This window comes from Jaculus jaculus, chromosome 1 (assembly GCF_020740685.1).
Source record: "Jaculus jaculus isolate mJacJac1 chromosome 1, mJacJac1.mat.Y.cur, whole genome shotgun sequence".
Classification (NCBI taxonomy): Eukaryota; Metazoa; Chordata; class Mammalia; order Rodentia; family Dipodidae; genus Jaculus; species Jaculus jaculus.
Genome location: NC_059102.1, coordinates 153,530,123 through 153,551,285, shown reverse-complemented (window position 1 = coordinate 153,551,285; position 21,163 = coordinate 153,530,123). Strand labels below are relative to the sequence as shown.

At 47.1% G+C, this 21,163-nt stretch overlaps 1 protein-coding gene across 3 annotated transcripts in view; it reads left to right on the top strand.

Moving 5' to 3' along the window:
• The window catches only part of Deaf1 (DEAF1 transcription factor), a 40,181-nt gene that overhangs the window by 18,029 nt on the left and 989 nt on the right, over nt 1-21,163 (top strand). The window contains exon 11 of one of the 3 annotated variants that reach the window (XM_045131616.1): nt 13,524-13,610. The exons of 1 other annotated variant lie outside the window; for it this stretch is intronic. In XM_045131616.1, the coding sequence (XP_044987551.1) occupies nt 13,524-13,610 (87 nt within the window). Of the gene's footprint in view, nt 1-13,520; nt 13,611-21,163 lie in introns of all 3 variants that reach the window. One more of the 3 variants, XM_004654169.2, reaches the window with a different exon arrangement.

The window sequence follows — 21,163 nt, the reverse complement described above, 5'->3', positions numbered from 1 at the left end:
AAGTGCAAGGTTACACATGCCCACTAGGTGGCGCAAGTGTCTGGAGTTCAATTACAGTGGCTGAGGCCCTGGCATGCCAGTTCTCTCTATATTTCTTGCTAAAAGAAAAAATATATATATATTTTTTTAATTTGCAAGCAGAGAAGGAAGAGAGACAGAGAGAATGGGTATACCAGGGCCTCTAGCCACTGCAAATGAATTCCAGATACACACGCCTCTTAGTGCATCTGGAATTGAACCTAGGCGTTTAGGCTTTGCAGGCAAGTGCCTTAACCACTGAGCCATCTCTCCAACTCTGTTTTATTTATTTATTTATTTTTGAGACAAGTTTCATATATCCCAGGCTGACCTCAAGCTTGCTATTTAGCCAAGGATGACCTTGAACTCCTGATCTTTATGCCTACCACATGCTGGGATTATGTGTCCACTACCATACTTTGCTAAGGAGCTTTTTTTTATTTCTAATATTTATTTGAGAGAGACAGAGTGTATTGGCATTGCAGGTCTTCCTGCCATGACAAACAAACTCCAGACATATGTACCACTTTGTGCATCTGGCTGTACATGGGTACTGGTGAATCAAACCTGGGATGTCAGGCTTTGCAAGCAGGCACCTTAACCGCTAAGCCATCTCTCCAGCCCATGGAGCTTTTATTTTATTTTTCTCAGTGCTAGAGATTAAAGATAGGCTCTCCTGTGTGCTAAGCAGGTGCTTTCCCACTAAGTTATACTGTAAGCCTATTTTTGACTTTCATAGACCATAGGAAGAAGTTTCTAGGTTTTTTTTGTTTTGTTGTTGTTGCTGCTGCTGCTGTCATTTTGAGGCAGGGTCTCATTCTAACCCAGGCTGGCCTGGAACTCACTCTAGCCACAGGCTGGCCTCAAACTCACAACAATCTTCCTACCTCAGCTTCCTGAAGGCTGGAATTAAAGGTGTGCTCTATCATACCAGGTGTGGGCTTTTAATTCTTTTAATAATTTTAATAATTTCATAACATTTGTTTTCAAGGAAGAAAATATTTTTTTGCATGTGTGTGTGCAAATTTGATGTATGTGGGGTACACATGTGTGTGTTGGTTTGTATGCATGTATAGCTGGCCTGCAAGCTTCAGAGTCTCCTGGCTTTGACAGCTGGCCTAGAACTCCTCCTTCTCCTGCCTCCACCTCCCAGGTGCTGGGATTACCAGTGTCCACCTGTAATCACCTGTCTGCTATGGGTTTTTTCTTTGGGACAGTGTCTTCCTATGTACCCTAGGCTAACTTTAAACTGATGATGCTCCTGCCTCAACCTCCCTGATGTTGTGTTTGTTAGTCTGTGTCACCATACCCTGCTGTGCTTGTAAGTTTATTCAGGTTCATCTTGTGCCTCGCTGTGTGCTCTATCTTGGTGAGCATTGCTGTGTACTTGATAAAGTCTTACTTGCATATTGGTTTAGCATTCCATAATGCCATCAGGCCATAATGACTCATAGCACTGTTTGAGTCTTCAGGATTTTCTCCGGCCTGGATCACTGTCCTTAGCATTTCAATGTCCTGTGGAGTCCACCATTCCCGTCTTCTGGTAGGACTCAACATTGCCTAAGGGCCAAATAGAAAGTCCAAGTCCCGCTGGGTTTCTCTATGTTACTTGGGCAGTTATTGTTGGTTTCAGTTTCCTGGAATCTAAGAAGCCACAGCTTGCACTTTTCCTTTCTGTTCTCCAAGCTCATGGGTCTTGTTTCTCACTGCTTCCAGGACATGGTTGAGCCATCCAGTGACCCATGTTGGCTGTGCTTCTAGGGTTAGTGTTGTACATTTGGAATTTCGGTCTGGTTCTTGAGTTCCATTACAAGACAGGAGCAGTGGGCTCCACGGGAGGTTTGATATGAAGAATATCAGTGAGAGAGTATAGTCTGTGAATTGAGATAGGAGACCATGAGAGGGGAGCAAGAAGTGATGAGAAAAGCGGAGAGGAAGAACAAAAGAAGCATAATATGAGCCAGTGTGGTGGCGCACACCTTTAATCCCAGCACTTGGGAGGCAAAGGTAGGAGGATTGCCGTGAGTTCAAGGCCACCCTGAGACTACTGAGTGAATTTCAAGTCAGCCTGGGCTAGAGCAAGACCCTACCTCAAAAAAAAAAAAAAAGAAAGAAAAAAGAAAAAAAGAAAGAAAAGAAAAGAAAAGGCAGGCATGGTGGTGCACACCTTTAATCCCAGCACTCGGGAGGCAGAGGTAGGAAGGTTGCTGTGAGTTCGAGGCCACCCTGAGACTGCATAGTGAATTCCAGGTCAACCTGAGTCAGAGTGAGACCCTACCTTGAAAAAGAAAAGAAAAGATAGTATGGCAGTAGAAATGAGGCTGTGAAAGAGGACACAGGAGTAGGAAAAAAAGAGAGGGGAAGAAAAACAAAACAAATTTTGTTTGAAAAACAACATACAGCAACCAAATTCTTTTTTTTTTTTTCTTTCTTTCTTTTCAAGCTCAGGCTGTAGCCCAGGCTGACCTGGAATTCACTCTGTATTCTCAGGGTGGCCTCAAACTCACGGTGATCCTCCTACCTCTGCCACCCTGAGTGCTGGGATTAAAGACGTGTGCCACCACACCTGGCTCAGAAACCAAATTCTTTGTATGCAAATAAAGAATAGCTGCAAGATAAAAGAATGGATGACTCTGGGTCTGATAGAAAGCACACCAGGGGCAAAAACTTAAAAGGCACTCCTGACGCTGGGATTCAAATGTTCTGGAAGATGTGGTTTGGCTCATAGGGTATCAGATTTGGTTGTTTGGCCAGGACAGAGCTGGTCTGGAATTTCTGGGCAGGCAAGGGGCACCCTATAGAATAGGGCTGGGAGCAGACAAGCATAAGTAACATGGCTTGAAGCTGCCTGGGGGTCCACATGCATGCTGCTCTGTGGGTGAGCAAGGACTCTGGTTCCTGCCAGACAAGGCAGAAGGCTGCAGGGTGATAGTGGAATGTGGGTGTCCTACCCTGGGCTGTGTCCTTGAGTCCCTCGGTAGGGTGCTCTCCTAAAAGAGAAGTGCTTGTAGATTGATGGTCCCTGTAGGTCTGTTTGGTGTGCTGTTTGGGATGCCACATGGGCCTTCCTCTCTCCCAGTACACGGGCCTCCTCAGCTGCTCCTCACCCTGGTCTTCTTCCCTCTGGTTCATTAGCAGTTTATGAAAGGGTCTCCATTGTTTCCTCCATTTCATCTGTTTCTGTTGACTTCTGTTTCTCTTTATGTAGAGATCCTCTTTCCTTTCTTCAGGTATCTAATAATTTCTGCTTGGACATCGTAGTTTATCTGTGGGAGATCAATGTCTGTCAGTTTCAGTTTCGTTTCCCGAAACCCTGCTTGGCAGCAAGCAGGTGCCAGGATCCCACTTGGTCCATCAGTGTTCTGTCAGCCCCGAGTTGTGCCTGGGGAGGAAGTCATGTGCTCTAGGGACTCTCCAGGCCTCTCTTCCGGGGATTCTTCCTCAGTTTCCAGTTATGTTGACAGCCCCAGACATGATCCTCTACAGTGAGATCTTCAGTCTCTCGTGAGAGCTGGCCACTCCTCACAGAGCACTGGTCAGGCTACAGAACTATCCTGGCCCCATCCTCATTGTGGTCTTAGGCTGCCCCCATTCTAGGCCATGTGGGCACTGATCAGGTCCCCATGGCCATCCAGGATGCCTCATGCTTTCCCTCAAAGGCTAGGCTGTGTATGTTATTTTTAGCTTTATGTTTTTCTTTGGTGATTGAGAGGGTCTTCCTGTGTAGCACAAGCTAGCCTTGAACTTGCGTCAGTGCTCCTGCCTGAACCTTCCAAGTGTGGGGATTCCAGGTGTGAACCGTCGTGTCTGGCAGTTTTATGCATTTTTATGTATTTCTAAGAAGGAAATGTGTCATGGAATCCCTTTGTGCCCACAGCCCCGTGTGGCTTAGGCCACTGACTCCTTTGGTGAGAGGACTGCACCTGCTGTGAGCAGTGCTGCTCTCCAGCATGCTGCGCGTTCAGAATGCCTGCTGGTCCTAAATACTACCATCAAGAAGCGGGGTGTCTTACCCAGAGGGAGTCAAGTGACATGCCCATCCTCATCTCCTGGTGTCATTGGTGCTTGCTGCTGTGTGGCATGGCCCCAAGTGCAGACACATTGAGTCCCATTTCCTTTCCATTCATATATCCAGAGGAATAAAAGCAAATATTTATGACTTATGGGAAAATAAAATTTTAAACTTAATTGGAAATAGGGGAAATTAATTCCTTTTCTTAATTTTTTTTTTTCTTTTTGAGGTAAGGTCTCACTTTAGCTCAGGCTGACCTTGAATTCTCAGGGTGGCCTCAAACTCACAGCAATCCTCCTACCTCTGCCTCCCGAGTGAGTGCTGAGATTAAAGGCATGCGCCACCACGCCCGGCTCCTTTTCTTGATTTTTAAAGCAGAGACTAACTCTAGCCGAGGCTGACCTGGACTTACTCTGTACCTCAGACTGGCCTGTTCATGGTGATCATCCTACCTCAGCCTTCCAAGTGTTGAGATCAAAGCTGTGTGCCACCACACCTGGCATATACAAAAATTATTATTTTGTTTGCCTTGTTTAGTTTTTTCTTTTTTCTTTTTTTTTTCAAGGCAGAGTCTCATTGTAGCCCAGGCTGGCTTTGAACTCACAGCAATCCTCATACCTCTGCCACTGAGGGCTGTGATTAAAGACATGTGCCTTCATGTCCTTTTTTTTTTTTTTTTTTTTTTTTTTTTGACCTGGAATTCTCTATGTAGTCTCAGGGTGGCCTTGAACTCATGGTGATCCTCCTACCTCTGCCTCCCAGGTGCTGAGATTAAAGGCGTGCACCACCACGCCTGGCTCATGTCCAATTTTTTAAAATATATTTTATTTATTTATTTAAGAGAGAGAATGGGCATGCCAGGCCCTCCAGACACTGCAAACAAATTCCAGAAGCATGCACCCCCTTGTGCATCTGGCTAATGTGAGTCCTGGAGAGTGAACTGGGAACTGGGAACGTTTGGCTTTTGGAGGGTTAAAGGCATTCACCACCATGCCCAGCTAAGTGTTTTTGTTTTTTGGGTTTTTTTTTAATTTCTTTTGGTTTATTTTTATTTATTTATTTGAGAGCGACAGAGAAAGAGGTAGAGAGAGAGAGAGAATGGGTGCACCAGGGCTTACAGCCACTGTAGACGAATTCCAGATGTATGCACCCCCTCGTGCATCTGGCTAACGTGGGTCCTGGGGAATCGAGCCTCAAACTGGGGTCCTTAGGCTTCACAGGCAAGCACTTAACTGCTAAGCCATCTCTCCAGCCCTGTTTTTTGTTTTTTTGAGGTAGGGTCTCACACAGGTCTAGGCTGACCTGGAACTCACTATGTAGTCTCAGGGTGGCCTCGAACTCACAGTGATCCACCTACCTCTGCCTCCTGAGTGCTGGGATTAAAGGTGTGCACCACCACACCCAGCTTAAATGTTTTTATTTTAATTAAAATATATTTGGGAGCCTGGCACCTTTAATCCCAGCACTTAGGAGGCAGAGAAGTAGGAGGATTGCCAAGAGTTTGAAGCCACCCTGAGACTGTATAGTGAATTCCAGGTCAGCCTGGGCTAGAGTAAGACTCTGCCTTGAAAATCCAAAAAACAAATAAATAAAAAAACATATTTGAGGGCTGGAGAGATGGCTTAGTTGATTAAGGCTCTTGCCTACAAATCCAAAGGATTCAGGTTTAATTCCCCAGGACCCACATAAGCCAGATGCACAAGGTGGCACATGTGTCTGGAGTTCAGTTGCAATGGATAGATGCCCTGTCATGTGCCCATTCTTTCTTTTTTTCTGTATCTATCTGCCTCTTTCCCCCTCTTTTAAATAAGTGAAAATAAAAAATATTTAAAATAAAATTTAAAAATAAAACATATTTGGGGTTCAGTAGTTAAGGCACTTGCCTGAAAAGCCTAATGACCTGGGTTTGATACCCTAGTACCCACATAAAGCCAGATGCACAAGGTGGGACATACATCTGGAGTTCGTTTGAAACATCTACAGGCCATGACATGCCCTGACATGCCCATTCTTTCTGATTTCTATCTCTCCCTGCTTGCAAATAAATAAATGAAAGTAATATAAATAGTATACATATTTTTGGGGGGTGCTGGAGAGATGGATTATTGTTTAAGGCACTTGCCGGCAAAGCCAAAGGATCCAGGTTCAGTTTCTCAATACCCACGTAAAGCCAGATGCACAAGGTGGTGCATGCCTCTGAGTTCGTTTGCAGTGGCTAAAGGTGTGCCCATTTTCTCTATCAGCCTCTTTATATCTCTCTCTCTCTCTCTCTCTCTCTCTCTCTCTCTCTCTCAAAAAATGAAATATTTAAAAACAAATATTTGGGCCAGGCATGTTGGAGCATGCTTTTAAACCTTGAACTTTAATCCTAGCAGTTGGGAGGCAGAGGTAGGAGGATCACAATGAGTTTGAGGCCACCCTGAGACTACGTAGTGAAATCTAGGTCAGCCTGGACTACAGTGAGACCCTACTTTGAAAAATCCAAGAGAAAAGAAAATCTATATCTATCTATCTGTCTGTCTATCTGTCTGTCTGTCTATCTGTCTATCTGGGCTGTAATTGCAGTGCCTTGCTCAGGAGTTCCCAGGAGAGTGTACAAGAGCTTACACAGCTGGAGGGAACCTGAGGCTGTCAGCTTTGACATTTTATTTGGAAATTTAAATAAATAAATAAATAAAATTAGCCCAGATGAAGCTATTAGGGGAATTTTTTTTTTTTTTTTGCCAGTTTTAGTGGAAAATTTGCGTTCGTGTGTGTGTAATTAGTTCTGTAGACTAAACAGGGCAGAAGAGCAAATGTCCTTGGCTGTCAAGGGCAGTGTCCAGCAGAAGCAGGGTGAGTGGCTACAGGGTGACTGCAGGGTCTCCGGTCAACCGGCTCCAGGGAGCCCTCGTCCACCTGCTGAGCAGTTTAAAGGCACAGGTGCACGAGCAGTCTGGAAGAGGCCATAATCCTCCTCCATGCTCTTGACGTGGAGGGAGAGTAGCCCTTCTGTAGCGTCTGCCTGGCTGCCGACCAGAGAGGCCGTTGCCTGTGCCTAAGTCTAGGGAGTTCCTTAGAGGACCTGCCTGAGCAGTGGTGGAACCACTGGGAATTGTTGGCTTGGTCTCCTCAGGAAGGAATGGGCCCTAAAGACTGTGGAAAACCAAGGGACTTCTGAGTGCAGACTCCAGCCCAGGGGCTGACAAGGCACAAACCGTTTAAGGAGTCCACCTTCCCTGAGACCACACCACCAGACCAGGCCAGCTACAGTTTATGCTGTTTCCAGGGGATTGCAATATGGGGAGAGAAATGTGGTGCTTTCTCCTGCTCTTTCTCCCATTCACTTGTGCTGTTTCAGCAATCCGTCACCTTTGTCTACTTGTAGTTCTGCCTTCAGATAAACCTTGTAGTTTTAAGGATTCCACTTATTTCAGTTACATCCTCTAGGAAACAGAGCTATTCTGTGCTTTTCTTTTTCTTCTTCTTCTTCTTTTAAACTTTATTTGAGAGAGAGAATTTGCATGCCAGGGCCTCAGCCACTGCAATCAAACGCCAGACATTTGCACCCCCGAGTGGGCATGTGTGACCTTGTGCTTGCCTCACCTTTGTATTTCTCACTAAACATGGGATCTGGAGAGTAGAACATGGGTCCTTAGGCTTCACATGCAAGCATCTTTACCACTAAGCCATCTCTCCAGCCCCTGTGATTTTCTTCTTGAGCCCTAGCCCCTCAGAGCATGCTCTGATCAGTGGTTTAGAGGGAAGTGGCTACCTGCGGTGACCAGCTATTGAAGGGACAACCCCTAGGCTTCCATTCACCAGTTGGGGCCCCCAGCCTGCACCATGCACTGTGAATTGGTGCAGCCAACACATAGCCATCCTGGTTTCAGCCTACTCATTCCAGCATGTGTGTGTGCTGGGATCTTGTAGGGTCTCCTGAAGCCCTGATGCCTGCCACTGTCTCTCTCCCATCTTGTGTGTGACCTGTGGAGGCCAGGCCTGCAGAAGTAGTGGGTACTGCCTGAAAGGGACAGGCCACAGCTCTGCAAAAGAAGCCTCTAGAATTCCACCTGCATGGGCCCGAGGGGATAAACTGCATCTGTGCCAGCCTACCCCCATCCTGTACTCCTGAAGCAAGTGCTTAGGAGGAGGATGTGGAGCTCTTTCCTTGTCATCTGACGTGGAAGTGTTCCTCCTGACATTCCCCATGTACCCTACAGCCTGAGAGGCAGTGCTCCCAGGGACCACTGCAAAATGAGTGCTGTGTTTCTGAGCAGATCTGCATGGACAGTGGAAATCATTCTGAGAGTTGTACAGACTAGGGAAGCCACAGATTATGGCCACTGGACACTCACTTCTGTCTTTGCCATGTCTGGAAGCATCTGAGTGGTTCTGAACAGAAGCAGGACTGGTAGCAATTCCAGAGGGGCATGTAGGCAACTCTTAAAGACTGGCATTGAAAGGACACAGCTTCGTTTGTGCTGGGCAGACACTTGTCATTGCCTATGGTACATTGCTCAATTGCTGTAAAATTGTGGGATCAAGAGCAAAGAGTGAGGGCTGGATAGATTGTTCAGTGGTTAAGGCACTTACCTGCAAAGCCTAACAACCTGGCTTCAGTTCTTCAGTGCCCATGTAAAGCCAGATGCACAAAGTGGCATCTAGAGTTTGTAGCAGCTGGAGGCCCTGATAAACCCATTCTCTCTGTCTGTCTCACTCCTGTCTATCTCTCTGCTCGCAAGTAAATAAATAAACACATTTTTTTTTTAAAAGAATGAGGCCACAACTGGTTGTTTAGGGACAAGGCATTGGACCTGCCTGTGTGCAGCTTCCAAGTTCAAGTTAGCCTCTTATATCATTAGCAAGAGCAATTACAGATAGAGTATTCCTTGGTCATGGAAGAAATGAGCATTTTATATGTAATCTTATTTATTTATTCAAGAGAGAAAATGGGCACACCAGGGTCTCTAGCCCCTGCAAGAGAACTCCAGACATGAGTGTCTTAACTGCTAAGCCATCTCTCCAGCACCCCTCCCTTTTTTTTTTTTTGTTGCTTGTGAGTGTGTTTGGCTTGGTATGTGTGATGTATTCATGTATATGTGACCATGCAGTGCTCCATGTGTTCAGCTGTGGCTTGGGTGCTCACCTGTGATGGCCAGAGTGAGATCAGTTGACCCTTTCCCTTGCTCTTTTGCCTGTTGTCACTTGAGCCAGAGCCTCTTACTGGTCCCAGAGCATGATGGGGTGTTTTGTTCTGTTTTTCATGAGTTCTGGTGATTTTCAGGTCTCTGCTTCCCTATAGGACTGGGGCTATAGATGCACATGTGAGTCCTGAGGATCAAGCTTGAACAGCCTCTCAGGCCTCTTCGGGTCCTCATACTTTAAAAAAAATTTTTTAATTATTTTATTTTATTTATTTGAGAGAGAGATAGAAAGAGAGGGAGTGAGAGAGAGAATGGGCGTGTCAGGGCCTTCAGCCACTGTAAACAAACTACAAATGCATGTGCCACCTTGTGCATCTGGCTTATGTGAGTTCTGGGGAATTGAATTGGGTGCTTTGGCTTCTCAGGCAAATGTCATAATGCTAAGCCATTTCTCCAGCCCGTGGCAGACACTTTTAACTGATGAGCCATCTCTTCAACCCTGTTGTTTACATCTTTCTGTAGCAATTGCTCAGCTACCCATAACATATAATTTGTATTATTTCACAAACAGCAGTGGGCGGCATTCTGCTCATTCTTCATGATCCTGCTGCATTGTGGGTACTGATCAGTTGGACAGTCCACTGAAGTGCCTCAGGGACATAGTGTCTGGACACCTGCTCTCTTTGAAGCAAGGTCCAGGGACGCCCTGCCTGTTGGCATCAACTAACCCTGCTGCTGGCCACCTGTATCCATGGCTGAAGGCCAGCAGCTCCCAACTGCTGAGCTGGGGTCTTGGCAGCCAGGGGGTAGGGACTCTAGCTCGATCCCCATGTACCTCAGAGGCTTGTGACCCCTTCACTGAGGGTTGCTGTGACAACCCTTTTCTGCTTAGGCCCATCCATAAGAGAGTCACTCACTGTGGTCCTGAGACTTTGTGCAGGGTTTTAGAAACTCAGAAGGGGATTGCTGAGGTCACTTTGGCAGCACATGGAGGAGGACATCACTCTGTGATGTGTATATGCCTCTGCTGGGATGATGGGACATGTTTTCTAAACATCAGATCTTGGAAGTCATCTTGGGTTTTCAGGAAAGCTGCAGAGTCAGTGAACAACCTACTTTCCACAAACATCATGTCAGGTTCCCTGTCCAGCCACTGGGTGCAGCTGCCAACCTCTACAGTGACTTTCAATACTGCTGTGCCTTTGAGCCATCTGGGGCCATGTGGCACCCCAGGTCAATCTCCCTGGCCACTCAGGCCTGGCTGTACCCTCTTTCCTGCTGCTCCGAAGCATGTTGGACATGCCCAGGGTGGCTTTTCTCAGGGTGCTGCAGACAGCAGGCTTCAGTGAGGACCATGTCCCAGTTCGCCACATCCCCATATCCAGTGACATCAAAGCAACCTGGTCACCAAGAACGTCCTCCTGCGGGTTCTAGCCAGAGGTAACTGTGGACTCTTCTGACATATGTCTCCCAACCCAACTGATTTATCTGGTCACGTAGCACAATGTGCTTGCGACTTCAGGATGTAGCCAGGTCCATGTTCCTGGCTTCTGTGTCCCCCTGACACCATCCCTTGATGGAGCACTTCCTGACTCTGGCCTGTAGGCGGCTCCCTGCCCAGTTCTAGGATCACCCTCCAGGGCCCTAGTTCTGAGGACTGAAGACCAGGGCTCACAGAGCTTATGGCTTGGTGGATGTGGGTGTGTTTCCACGCTGCCTGGAGCCTCTGATCTTTGAGGGGCTGGAGGCAAACCCAGGATTGGCTGGGGTCATGCTAGGCAGGAGCAGCCAAGGAACCTCTTGCCAGGACACCTGTTCCCGTGAGTGTGAGTAGTCTATGAAGCCTTTGTTCTCCCTGAAGTCATTCCTCTACATGCCTGTGGACTTTTTGTCCCAAAATATTTTTACTTATTTGCAAAGAGAGAGAGAGAGAATGGACCTGACAGGGCTTTTACTAGTACAAATGAACTCCAGATACATTATTCCATTTTGGATTTATGTAGGTACTGGGGAATTGAACCAAGACCATCAGGGTTTACAAGCAAGCATCTTTAACTACTGAGCCACTTCTCCAGCCCTGCCTTTTTCCTTTAAATATTTTCATTTTTTTTTATTTATTTGAGAAAGAGATATAGAAATAGGCAGGGAGAGAGAGAGAATGGGCGTGCCAGGCCCTCCAGCCACTGCAAACAAACTCCAGATGCATGCGCCCCCTTGTGCATCTGCCTTACGTGGGTCCTGGGGAAATGAACCTAGGTCTTTTGGCTTTGCAGGCAAGTGGCTTAACCACTAAGCCATCTCTCTAGCCCCAGCCCTGCCCTTTTTTTTTTTTTTTTTTTTAAGAAGCATGGTCTCTCTACTCACTCTCGCCCAGGCTGACCTGGCACTTACTCTGTAGTCCCAGACTGGCCTGGAACTCACAGCTATGCTCCTCCCTCTGCCTCCGAGTGATAGGGTTAAAGATGTATACTACTGTCGAACTTTTTTGATTTTGAGTATTAATGTCATTTAAAGTAGAAACAGGGCTGGAGAGATGGCTTAGCGGTTAAGCGCTTGCCTGTGAAGCCTAAGGACCCCGGTTCGAGGCTCGGTTCCCCAGGTCCCACGTTAGCCAGATGCACAAGGGGGCGCACGCGTCTGGAGTTCGTTTGCAGAGGCTGGAAGCCCTGGCGCGCCCAATTCTCTCTCTCTCCCTCTCTGTCTTTCTCTCTGTGTCTGTCACTCTCAAATAAAAAAATAATTAATTAAAAAAAAATTAAAGTAGAAACAGAGAGACTGGGAAAATGGCTTAGTGGTTAAGGCCTTGAACTCAATCCTCCTACCTCTGCCTCCCTAGTGCTAGGACTGAAGGTGTGCACCACCACACCCAATTTATTTGTGTATTTAAAAATAAATAAATAAACTTATTTGAGGCATGTCCAACAGGCTGACTTTTTTTTTTATGAGAGAGAAAGAAATTGGGGCACCAAGACCTCCAGCCACTGTAATCCAGATGTGTGCACCACCTTGTTCACATGTGTGCACTTGTGTCACCTTGTCTCGGGCTTACATGGCGTATGGGAAGTTGAACATGGGTTTCCTTAGGCTTCGCACGCAAGCGCCTTAACCACCCATTTCTCCAGCCCTATTGTTTGTTTGGTTGGTTTTTTTTTCAGGGCAGGGTCTCGCTCCAGCCCAGGCTGACTTGGAATTCACTATGTAGTATCAGCTGGCCTCAAACTCACAGCGATCCTCCTACCTCTGCCTCCCGAGGGCTGGAATTAAAGGCATGCACCACCACATCCAGCCATTTGCGTGTTTTGTATGCTGGTCACAGCAGACTGCTGCCCACCACCCCATGAGCATCTGTCCCTCCTATAGCCCACACTGAAGGCCTTTCTGACCCGTTGTCCAGTCCAGTCTCAGGTTTGTGGTTACCTCCATCTTGCAGAACATTTGTTGACAGCAAGTTTGCAAATGGCCAGTCACCATAATCACTTGTTCCACAAGAATTAGTCATTGAGGTCTAGGGATGTAGCTCAGTGGTAGAATGAGGCCCTGGGTTCAATTCCCAGCACTACAAAGAATAAATGAGTAATGGAGACATGGATGCATGTTGACTCTAAAATATAGCTTAAAGTACACAAAACATCTGTCAAATCGTGATTTCAATGAGCCAGCTCAGGACAGTAATATGAATTTACCTTTGGTACCACTGGGAATATGGAGCCGTGGTGGTTTGAGTCAGATAGCCCCCATAAACTCCTGTGTTTTGCATACTCGGTGCTCAGCTGATGGCAGTTTGGGAGGTGGAGTCTTGCTGGAGGAGGTGTGGTGCTGGGGGTGGACCTCGAGGTCTGTCCTTGCGTGCCAGGGTTAGTTGGCTCACTCTCCTGCTGTTTCCCGCCTGCTGTGGCAGAAATGGTGTCCAGCCCCTCCTCACCATGCTTTCCTCTGCCGTCATAAGGCTTCCCCTTGTTCGCCAAAGTAAAAGCCTTTCTTTCCATCTGCTGCTTTTAGTTGAGTGTTCTGTCCCAGCAACGCAAAGGAAACTAGAACAGGGCCCAAAGTACGCCAGGGCAGATGCAGCTCAGAAAGGCTCTGCCAGGTCCACACTGCGTGCAGGTCTGGGCCCCCAGGCTTTCACCGAGTGTGCCGAAGGTTGAGAATGATTGTTCCAGGTTGGGTTTTCTTTGCCCACGTGGCTGATCTGGAGCATGGCCTCTGGCAAGCTATAAAGAGAAGAGCTTGATTCTAGGTGTGGCACTTGCGTGGCTAAGCAACACCGGGGACAGACACATTGCAGAGTCCCTTTGAGTCTTGGGCGGCTGCCGTGGGCACCCAGCACCTGCCATGACCCTGACACTTCTCTGTCCTTCTTGCAGCAGTCGTGTGTCAACTGCGGCCGGGAGGCCATGAGTGAGTGCACTGGCTGCCACAAGGTCAACTACTGCTCCACGTTCTGCCAGCGCAAGGTAGTGTCCCTGTCTGCCAGTCCTCCATGCTCTCTGCTCTCCCCTCTCACCTCAGATGCAGCACAGGTGCCTGGGTGCGCATCTTCCCTTCTAGCACCTACGCGCCTGGAGGCTGGGTCTCAGGGTTGTGGTCAGCCCAGAGCTGTCCAGACCTGCCAGCTGCCTGGACTCGCTTCACTGGGTCTTCTACAAGAAGCCAAGGCCTCCCATAAGCCCCTAGCACCCACCCTCCCTTATCCACACAGTCAGCTCTGTGAGACCAGAAAGCACATGTCTGTGCTGTGGCAGGCCTGCTCCAGGCAAAGCCCCCACTTGGAACAGCTGTGTTCTGAGGGCTGGTCACTATGTCTGAGGCTAGCAGGCCTCAAGCATTATAAGACTGATTTCCACGGTGTCTTTATTTATATTATTTGGATATTGGTTCTAAGGAAATTAAAGACGGCTTTATTTATTTATTTTTTAAAAATATTATTTATTGGAGAATGGGTGCTCCAGGGCCTCCAGCCACTGCAAACAAACTCCAGATGCATGCACCACCTTGTGCATCTGGCTTATGTGGATACTGGAAAATTGAACCTGGGTCCTTAGCCTTCACAGGCAAGTACCTTAACCACTAAGCCATCTCTCCAGCCCTCCTTTCTTTTGGTCTTTGTTGAGGCAGTGTCTCACTGTAGCCTAGGCTAGAACTCATTCTGTAACCCAGTCTGGCCTCAAACTCATGGTGATCCTCCAGAATGCTGGGATTAAAAGCATGAGGCACCACATCCAGATTCCAGATTCTTCTTCTTTTTTTTTTTTTTTTTTTGAGACAGAGTCTCATAGCCCAGGCCAGCCTTGAATTCCTAATCCTCCTGCCTGCACTTACCCAGTGCTGGGATTAAAGATGCACACCACCACTCCTGGCTTTATATTTCATTTATTTATTTGAGAGAGAGATAATGAGTGCACCAGGACCTCTAGCCACTGCATATGAATTTCAGATGCACGCACCACATTGTGCATCTGGCTTACATGCATACTGGGGAATTGAACCTGGGTCCTTAGGCTTCACAGGCAAGCACCTTAACCACTAAGCCATCTTTCCAGCCCTATTTTTAAAAAATATTTTATGTATTTATTTGACTCCTAGCCTTAGAGAAGGTTTTTCTAGAGCATCACATGCTTCACACTTGCTGAGAGCACTTTGGGGTAGATAGATGTGCTGATAATGTCAGCATCCCCATTACCCCAGGAAGTACCGGTGGCTTCCATGTCGTACTTGGTTTGGGCTGCAGTGGCCACTCTGGCCTCAGGGACAGTGTCCACGTGGTCTCTTCTGTCCCTCATTCTTGCTGACTGGGTTCCCTTTTTTTTTTAATTTTTAAATTTTTATTTATTTGAAAGCGACAGAGAAAGAGGCAGAGAGAGAGAGAGAATGGGCGCACCAGGGCCTCCAGCCATTGCAAACAAACTCCAGACGCCCCCTTGTGCATCTGGCTAACATGGGTCCTGGGGAATTGAGCCTCGAACCAGGGTCCTTAGGCTTCACAGGCAAATGCTTAACCGCTAAGCCATCTCTCCAGCCCTGTTTTTGGTTTTCTGAGGTAGAGTCTCCCTGTAGCTCAGGCTGACCCTTAGTAGTCTCAGGGTGGCCTTGAGCTCATGGCAGTCCTTCTACTGCCTCCCAAGTGCTGGGATTAAAGGCATGTGCCACCACGCCCGGCCTGGGTCCTTCTTTATGCCTGGTGCAGTCACTTGGAAATGTAGGAGTGTAAGTTGCTAGACAAGAGGACGCATCAGGTTCCTGGTGTTCAGCAGCGTTGGCCCAAAAGCCTGGCACCGCTGCGTGTGCCTGGACCTGCAGGAGGACATGAGTCCTGCTCCGGGTCCGCACTACAGTCACACCAGTGCTCCTGCTCTGTTTCCTAAAGAATGCTCTTGTGCCGGGAGGCAGAGTTAGGAGGATCTCCGAGAGTTCAAGGCCACCCTGAGACTATATAGTGAATTCCAGGTCAGCCTGAGCCAGAGTGAGACCCTACCTCGAAAAACCAAAAAAAAAAAAAGAATGCTCTTATCTCAAAGACAACTTACATTCGTGGGACTGATGTGAGAGAGGATGAACCACTGGCTTCCTGGCTGGGCAGAGACCCATGTGACCTCGGACCGTAGTAGCCCAGAGCTGAGAGCAGCCGGAAGCCAGGAGCCCTCAGCTCCCTGACCTGGAATGAAAATGAGGGGCTGACCTGTTCTGGGGAGGAGGTCAGTCCTCCATCCTTTGGTGTTGCTTGAGCAGTGGCCTTGGGTCTACCTTCCATGTGCCATTGGGCTTTGGAGTGGGGGAGTGGGCTTGGTGCCTGAGGAGGGAAGCGCAGCTGCCCCGTGTATACAAGCTATTTCTGCCAACAGAACCTGCCACTAGGGACCCACGGCCGGGTGGCCTGCTGAAGCCTGGTCCCTTCCTCATGGATGAGTGGACATGAGAGATGGCTATGAAGGATACTCTGAAGGGAGGACACGTGCTGCAGATGTCTCACAGGGAGCACACAGCACAAGGAAAGGACAGTGTCCTCGCCCCGCAGGACCCCTTTGAGGGTGCACAGAAAGGTGCGGCCTGTTTCCTCGGCTTCTGTGCAGCCCCGCGTGTCCCTAGGGCCCCAGAGAGTCAGGAAACAAAGCCAGACATTAGTCCCCTGAGTTTTGCTAACAAGCTTTTGCACTGAGAAAAGGTCAGCCAAGTTGTTGTACTGCACTTAGGGATGCTGCGACATGAGTCAGGGCTCCTGGGAGGAAGATCTGCGAGCACAGGTCACCACAGAGTGGATGGCCGTCTCGTTCTGAAGCAGAAGCTTCACAGTAAGTGCTGGCAGTCCTCGATGGAGACGTCTCAGTTTGAGCTGCTGTCTGAGAGGTTTGACCTAAGAGTGATCCTGAGAAATTTTAGTTTCTTGGAGTGATTATGCCCTCCTCTGATATGCTGATAACAACATGGCATGTTTGATGACATATGCTCTGGTGTTATTCATTTGAACTGATATAAAGTGAATTTCCCTCTCCATTATTCTCCAATTGGATCTGAAGTGAGCTCAATAGGATCTGAAGAGACAGAAGCCCAAACTGCTTTTAGTAAGTGCTGACTGTTAACCACACTTCCAACTAGCCTAACTTTGGAGAGGTAGCCACTTCCAAGTCTGGACCACAGTCATGACCTGTTTTTGCTTCCAACTTGAACAGTTTATTTCCTTGAAACTCCATGTGAGCTATATGTGCTGTGGCATCTTTATTCAAGTATGATTTACGTTCCATAAAACTCATCCCATTTATGTATATAACTCAATGAATTTTAGTAAATTAACTGTTGTGTAAATATTACAGTGAGTTTTACAACTTCCCCCAGAGGATCCCGTGAGCATTTCCCTGTGTCATTCCCTTCCCCCAGCCCCTGGTAAGGCTGAGAGGTTTTCCCATCTGTAAATTTGTCTTTTCTGTCATTTCACATGACAGGAATTATCTGGCACATGGTCTCTTGCATCTAGCTTCAGTGTTTGTTGTACTGTGAACTGAAGCAGGCTGTGTGCATGCTAGGCAAGTGCTGGGCTACTGAGCTACATCCTAGCCCTTCCTTGGTTTCCTGAGACAGGGTTTCACTACATAGCCCAGTCTAACCTTGAACTTGTGATCCTCCAGGACTTTCAAGGACTGAGATTACAGGCCTGTGCTTTTTTGTTATTTATTATTTATTTATTTTAGAGAGAGAGAGAATTGCTTAGTGGTTAAGGTACTTGCCTGTGAAATCTAAGTACTCAAGTTCTATTCCTCAGTACCTGTGTAAGCCAGATGCACAAGGTGGTGCATGCATCTGGAGTTTGTTTGTAGTGGTTGGAGGCCCTGTCATGTCCATTTTCTCCTCTCTATCTGTCCCTGTTTCTCTCCCTCTGTCTCTAATAATTTTTTTTAAAAAGCAACCAAGGGGGCTGGAAAAATGGCTCAGTGGTTAAGGTGCTTGCCTGCAAAGTTGATTCCTCAATACCCACGTAAGCCAGATGCACAAGGTGGAACATGTGTCTGGAGTTTGTTTGCAGTGGCTAGAGGCCATGGTACCCCCATTCTCTCTCTCTCTCCCCCCCCTCAAATAAATAAGTAAATAAAATATTTTTAAAGTAGTACTAAGCTGAACATGGTGGTACATGCCTTTAATCCTAGCATTCAGGAAGCAGAGGTAGGATTACCTGAGACTACATAGTGAATTCCAGGTCAGCCTGGGCTAGAGATCCTACCTCAAAAAAAAAAAAAAAAAAAAAAAGGAATATTACTCTTAGCTGGGCATGGTGGCACTTACTTGAAAAAAAATCAAAACTTTTTTATTGACAACTTCCAAAATTTTAGACATTAAACCATGATAATTCCTCCCTTCTCCTTCCCCATTTTTCCCTTCACAAATCTACTCTCCATCATATCCCCTCCCCCTCTTAATTAGTCTCTTTTATTTTGATGTCATCATCATTTCCTCCTAATATGAGGGTCTTCTATAGGTAGTACCAGGCACTGAAAGATCATGGATATCCAGACCATTCTGTGACTGGAAGACTGCATTGTAAGCAGTCCTACCTTTCCTTTGGCTCTTAGATTGTTTCCGTCACCTTTTCTGCAATGGACCCTGAGCCTTAGAGGGTAGAAGGTGTTTCAGTGTTGAACACTCCTGTCACTTTTTTTTTTTTTTCAGGGTAAGGTTTCACTCTAGTTCAGGCTGACCTGGAATTCACTATGCAGTCTCAGGTAATCCTCCTACCTCTGCTTCCTGTACCACCATGCCCAGCTGTCCTCTGTCACCTCTTCTAAGCACTGTGGTGCCTTTTGAGTCATCCTAGAGGTCACTGCCATCTGAAAAGAGAAGCTTCTCTAACCAAAAGTGAGAATAGCATTAATATATGGATATGGACATTAAGAAAAGTGCTTATCAGGCAGTTTGGTGGGCATAATAATATGCATTTAGTCAGACATCAGCAGGTGTAATACCCCAGGGTTTATGACCTCCCCCATCATAGGCTTTTGACTAGGTTTTCAGAACCAGGTATATATTTCCTCCTGTGGGGTGGGCCTCCAGTCCAATTAGTAAGTAATTAGTTTCCCCCATAAAAAAACATGCCACTGTTGCACCCATTGACTCATTTGGCCTGGCTGCACAAACTTAAGGCTTGTAGGGTGGCATACACCTTTAATCCCAGCACTCAGGAGGCAGAGGAAGAAGGAGTGCCATGAGTTCAAAGCCAGCCTAAATGTGAATGTCTAGTGAATGTAGGTCAGCCTGGACTAAAGCAAGACCTTACCTCAAAAAAAAAAAGTAATACTAATCTTAAATTTTTAGTTATTCTGGGCTTGGTACATACATGAAAAAATCATGTAAGTCTGCACATGTTATACACACAAGCTACATAAGCACATGCCTGGACATGCTGGTGCCTACAGTGTGTGCTGTGTGCACTTGAAGCCATCAGCCAGGAGGATTTTAGATCTTGATGTCTTGTACTCTTACCACACACATGCCCCAAACAGGGTGCCATCATGTTTCCCACACAATAGGGCCTGGTCCCCTGCCAAGGGCTACCATGGTGCCAGGCCTTTTAGCCTTCACTATGGAGAATCTGACATGCTCTGAGTTGGATTGTTTCAGAAGGTCCACCCAATAGCCGGGCATGGTGGTGCATGTCTTCAATCCCAGCACTGGGGAGGCAAAGGTAGGAGGATCATCATGAGTTTGAGGCCACTCTGAGACTCCAAGTGAATTCCAGGTCAGCCTGGGCTACAGTGAGACCATACCTCAAACAAACAAAAAAAAAGGTCCATCAGTGTCAGCACCTCCTTGGTCTGTGCCGCATATTCCCAGACAAGCCCCCAAATTCAGCAATTTTCCCCTGTGAGTCTGAATCCATTTTTTTAGTCAAGTAGTTTGTTTCTAATGCAAAACTTAAGGTTTCAGCTGCAGAGATGGCTTAGTGCTTAAGGCACTTCCTTGTGAAGCCTAAGGACCCATGTTTGACTCCATATCCCACATAAGCCAGACACACAAAAGTGAGGCAAGTACAAGGTTGCACATGCCCAGTAGGCATGGCACAAGCATCTAGAGTTCAATTGCAGTGGCTGAGGCCCTGATGTACTTGGTTTCAATCCCAGGCATGGTGGCACATGCCTTTAATCCCAGCACTGGGAGGCTGGGAGTTTGAGGCCACCCTGAGACTATATAGTGGATTCCAGGTCAACCTGGACTAGAGTAAGATCCTACCTTGAAAAAAAGGAAAACTTGAGGTTTCAAGACATTCTCAGTTTTGCTGAAGACCTGGACAGAGACCTGCTCTTTCTTGGGTGGACACTGACATGATTTGCCTTGAGCTTCTGCACATGGCGCCAAGGGTTCACGTCATGGAAGGAACCATATAGAACTCCATAGGGGCCTGTCGAGGGCCCACAACCCTGAGCCCCCATGCTGGCTCCAGGGGAACAGTCTAGTTAGGCAGGTTGCTGCCCGCCTAGTGGATGTCTGGGCCTGATGCACACTTTCACAGCTGTATGGATTTTGTGTCTTTTCCATCAATTTTATCATGAGACATTTGGAAACATGAGATATCACAAAGATGGCCCTCCAGGGGTGACCCCTTCCTTCTCTTTGTGGTTTGTTTGTTTCTACGTCCATGCATATCTGTATGTATCCACATCGTATCACCCCCAGGGTTACAGATGGCACCGAGTGGCCACATGGCATATAAATATAGTACTCTATACATGTTTATTTTTTCCACTTGGAAAGTTTTTATTATGTAGTTCAGGCTTTCCTCAAACTCATGGGAATCCTCCTGCCTCAGCCTCCCAAGCCTGGCTTTTTGTTTAAATTATAACAGCAAAAAGGCTAGGCATGGTGGTGCACACCTTTAATCCCAGGACCCTGGAGGTCAAGGCAGGAGGATCAATGTGAGTTCAAGGCTGGTCTTAGACTACATATTGAATTCCAGGTCACTCTGGGCTAGAATGAGACCTTGTCTTTAAAAATAAATAAATAAATAAAGCCAGGTAGAGGGGATGGAGAGATGGCTCAGTGGTTATGGCATTGCTCGCTCGCAAAACCTAACGGCCTAGGTTTGATTCTCCAGTACCCACATAAAGTCAGCTGCATAAGGGGGCATATTCATCTGGAGTTTGTTTCCAGTGGCAAGAGGACCTGGCACACCCATTCTCTTTTTCTCTCTCCTTGCAAATAATATTTTTTTCTTTTTTTGAGAGAGAAATAGTGGACATGGCAGGGCCTTCAGCCACGGTAAACAAATTCCACACACATGAGCTACCATGTGCATTTGGCCTATGTGGATCTGGGGAGTTGAACCTGGGTCCTTAGACTTCACAGGCAACTGCCTTCACCACTAAGCCATTTCTTCAGCCCCTAAATAAAAATATTTTTATTTTGTTTAGTTAGTTTGGATTTTCAAGGTAGGGTCTCGCTCTAGCCCAGCTGACCTGGAATTCACTATGTAGTCTCAGGGTAGCTTTGAACTCATGGTGATCCTCCTACTTCTGCCTCCCAAGTGCTG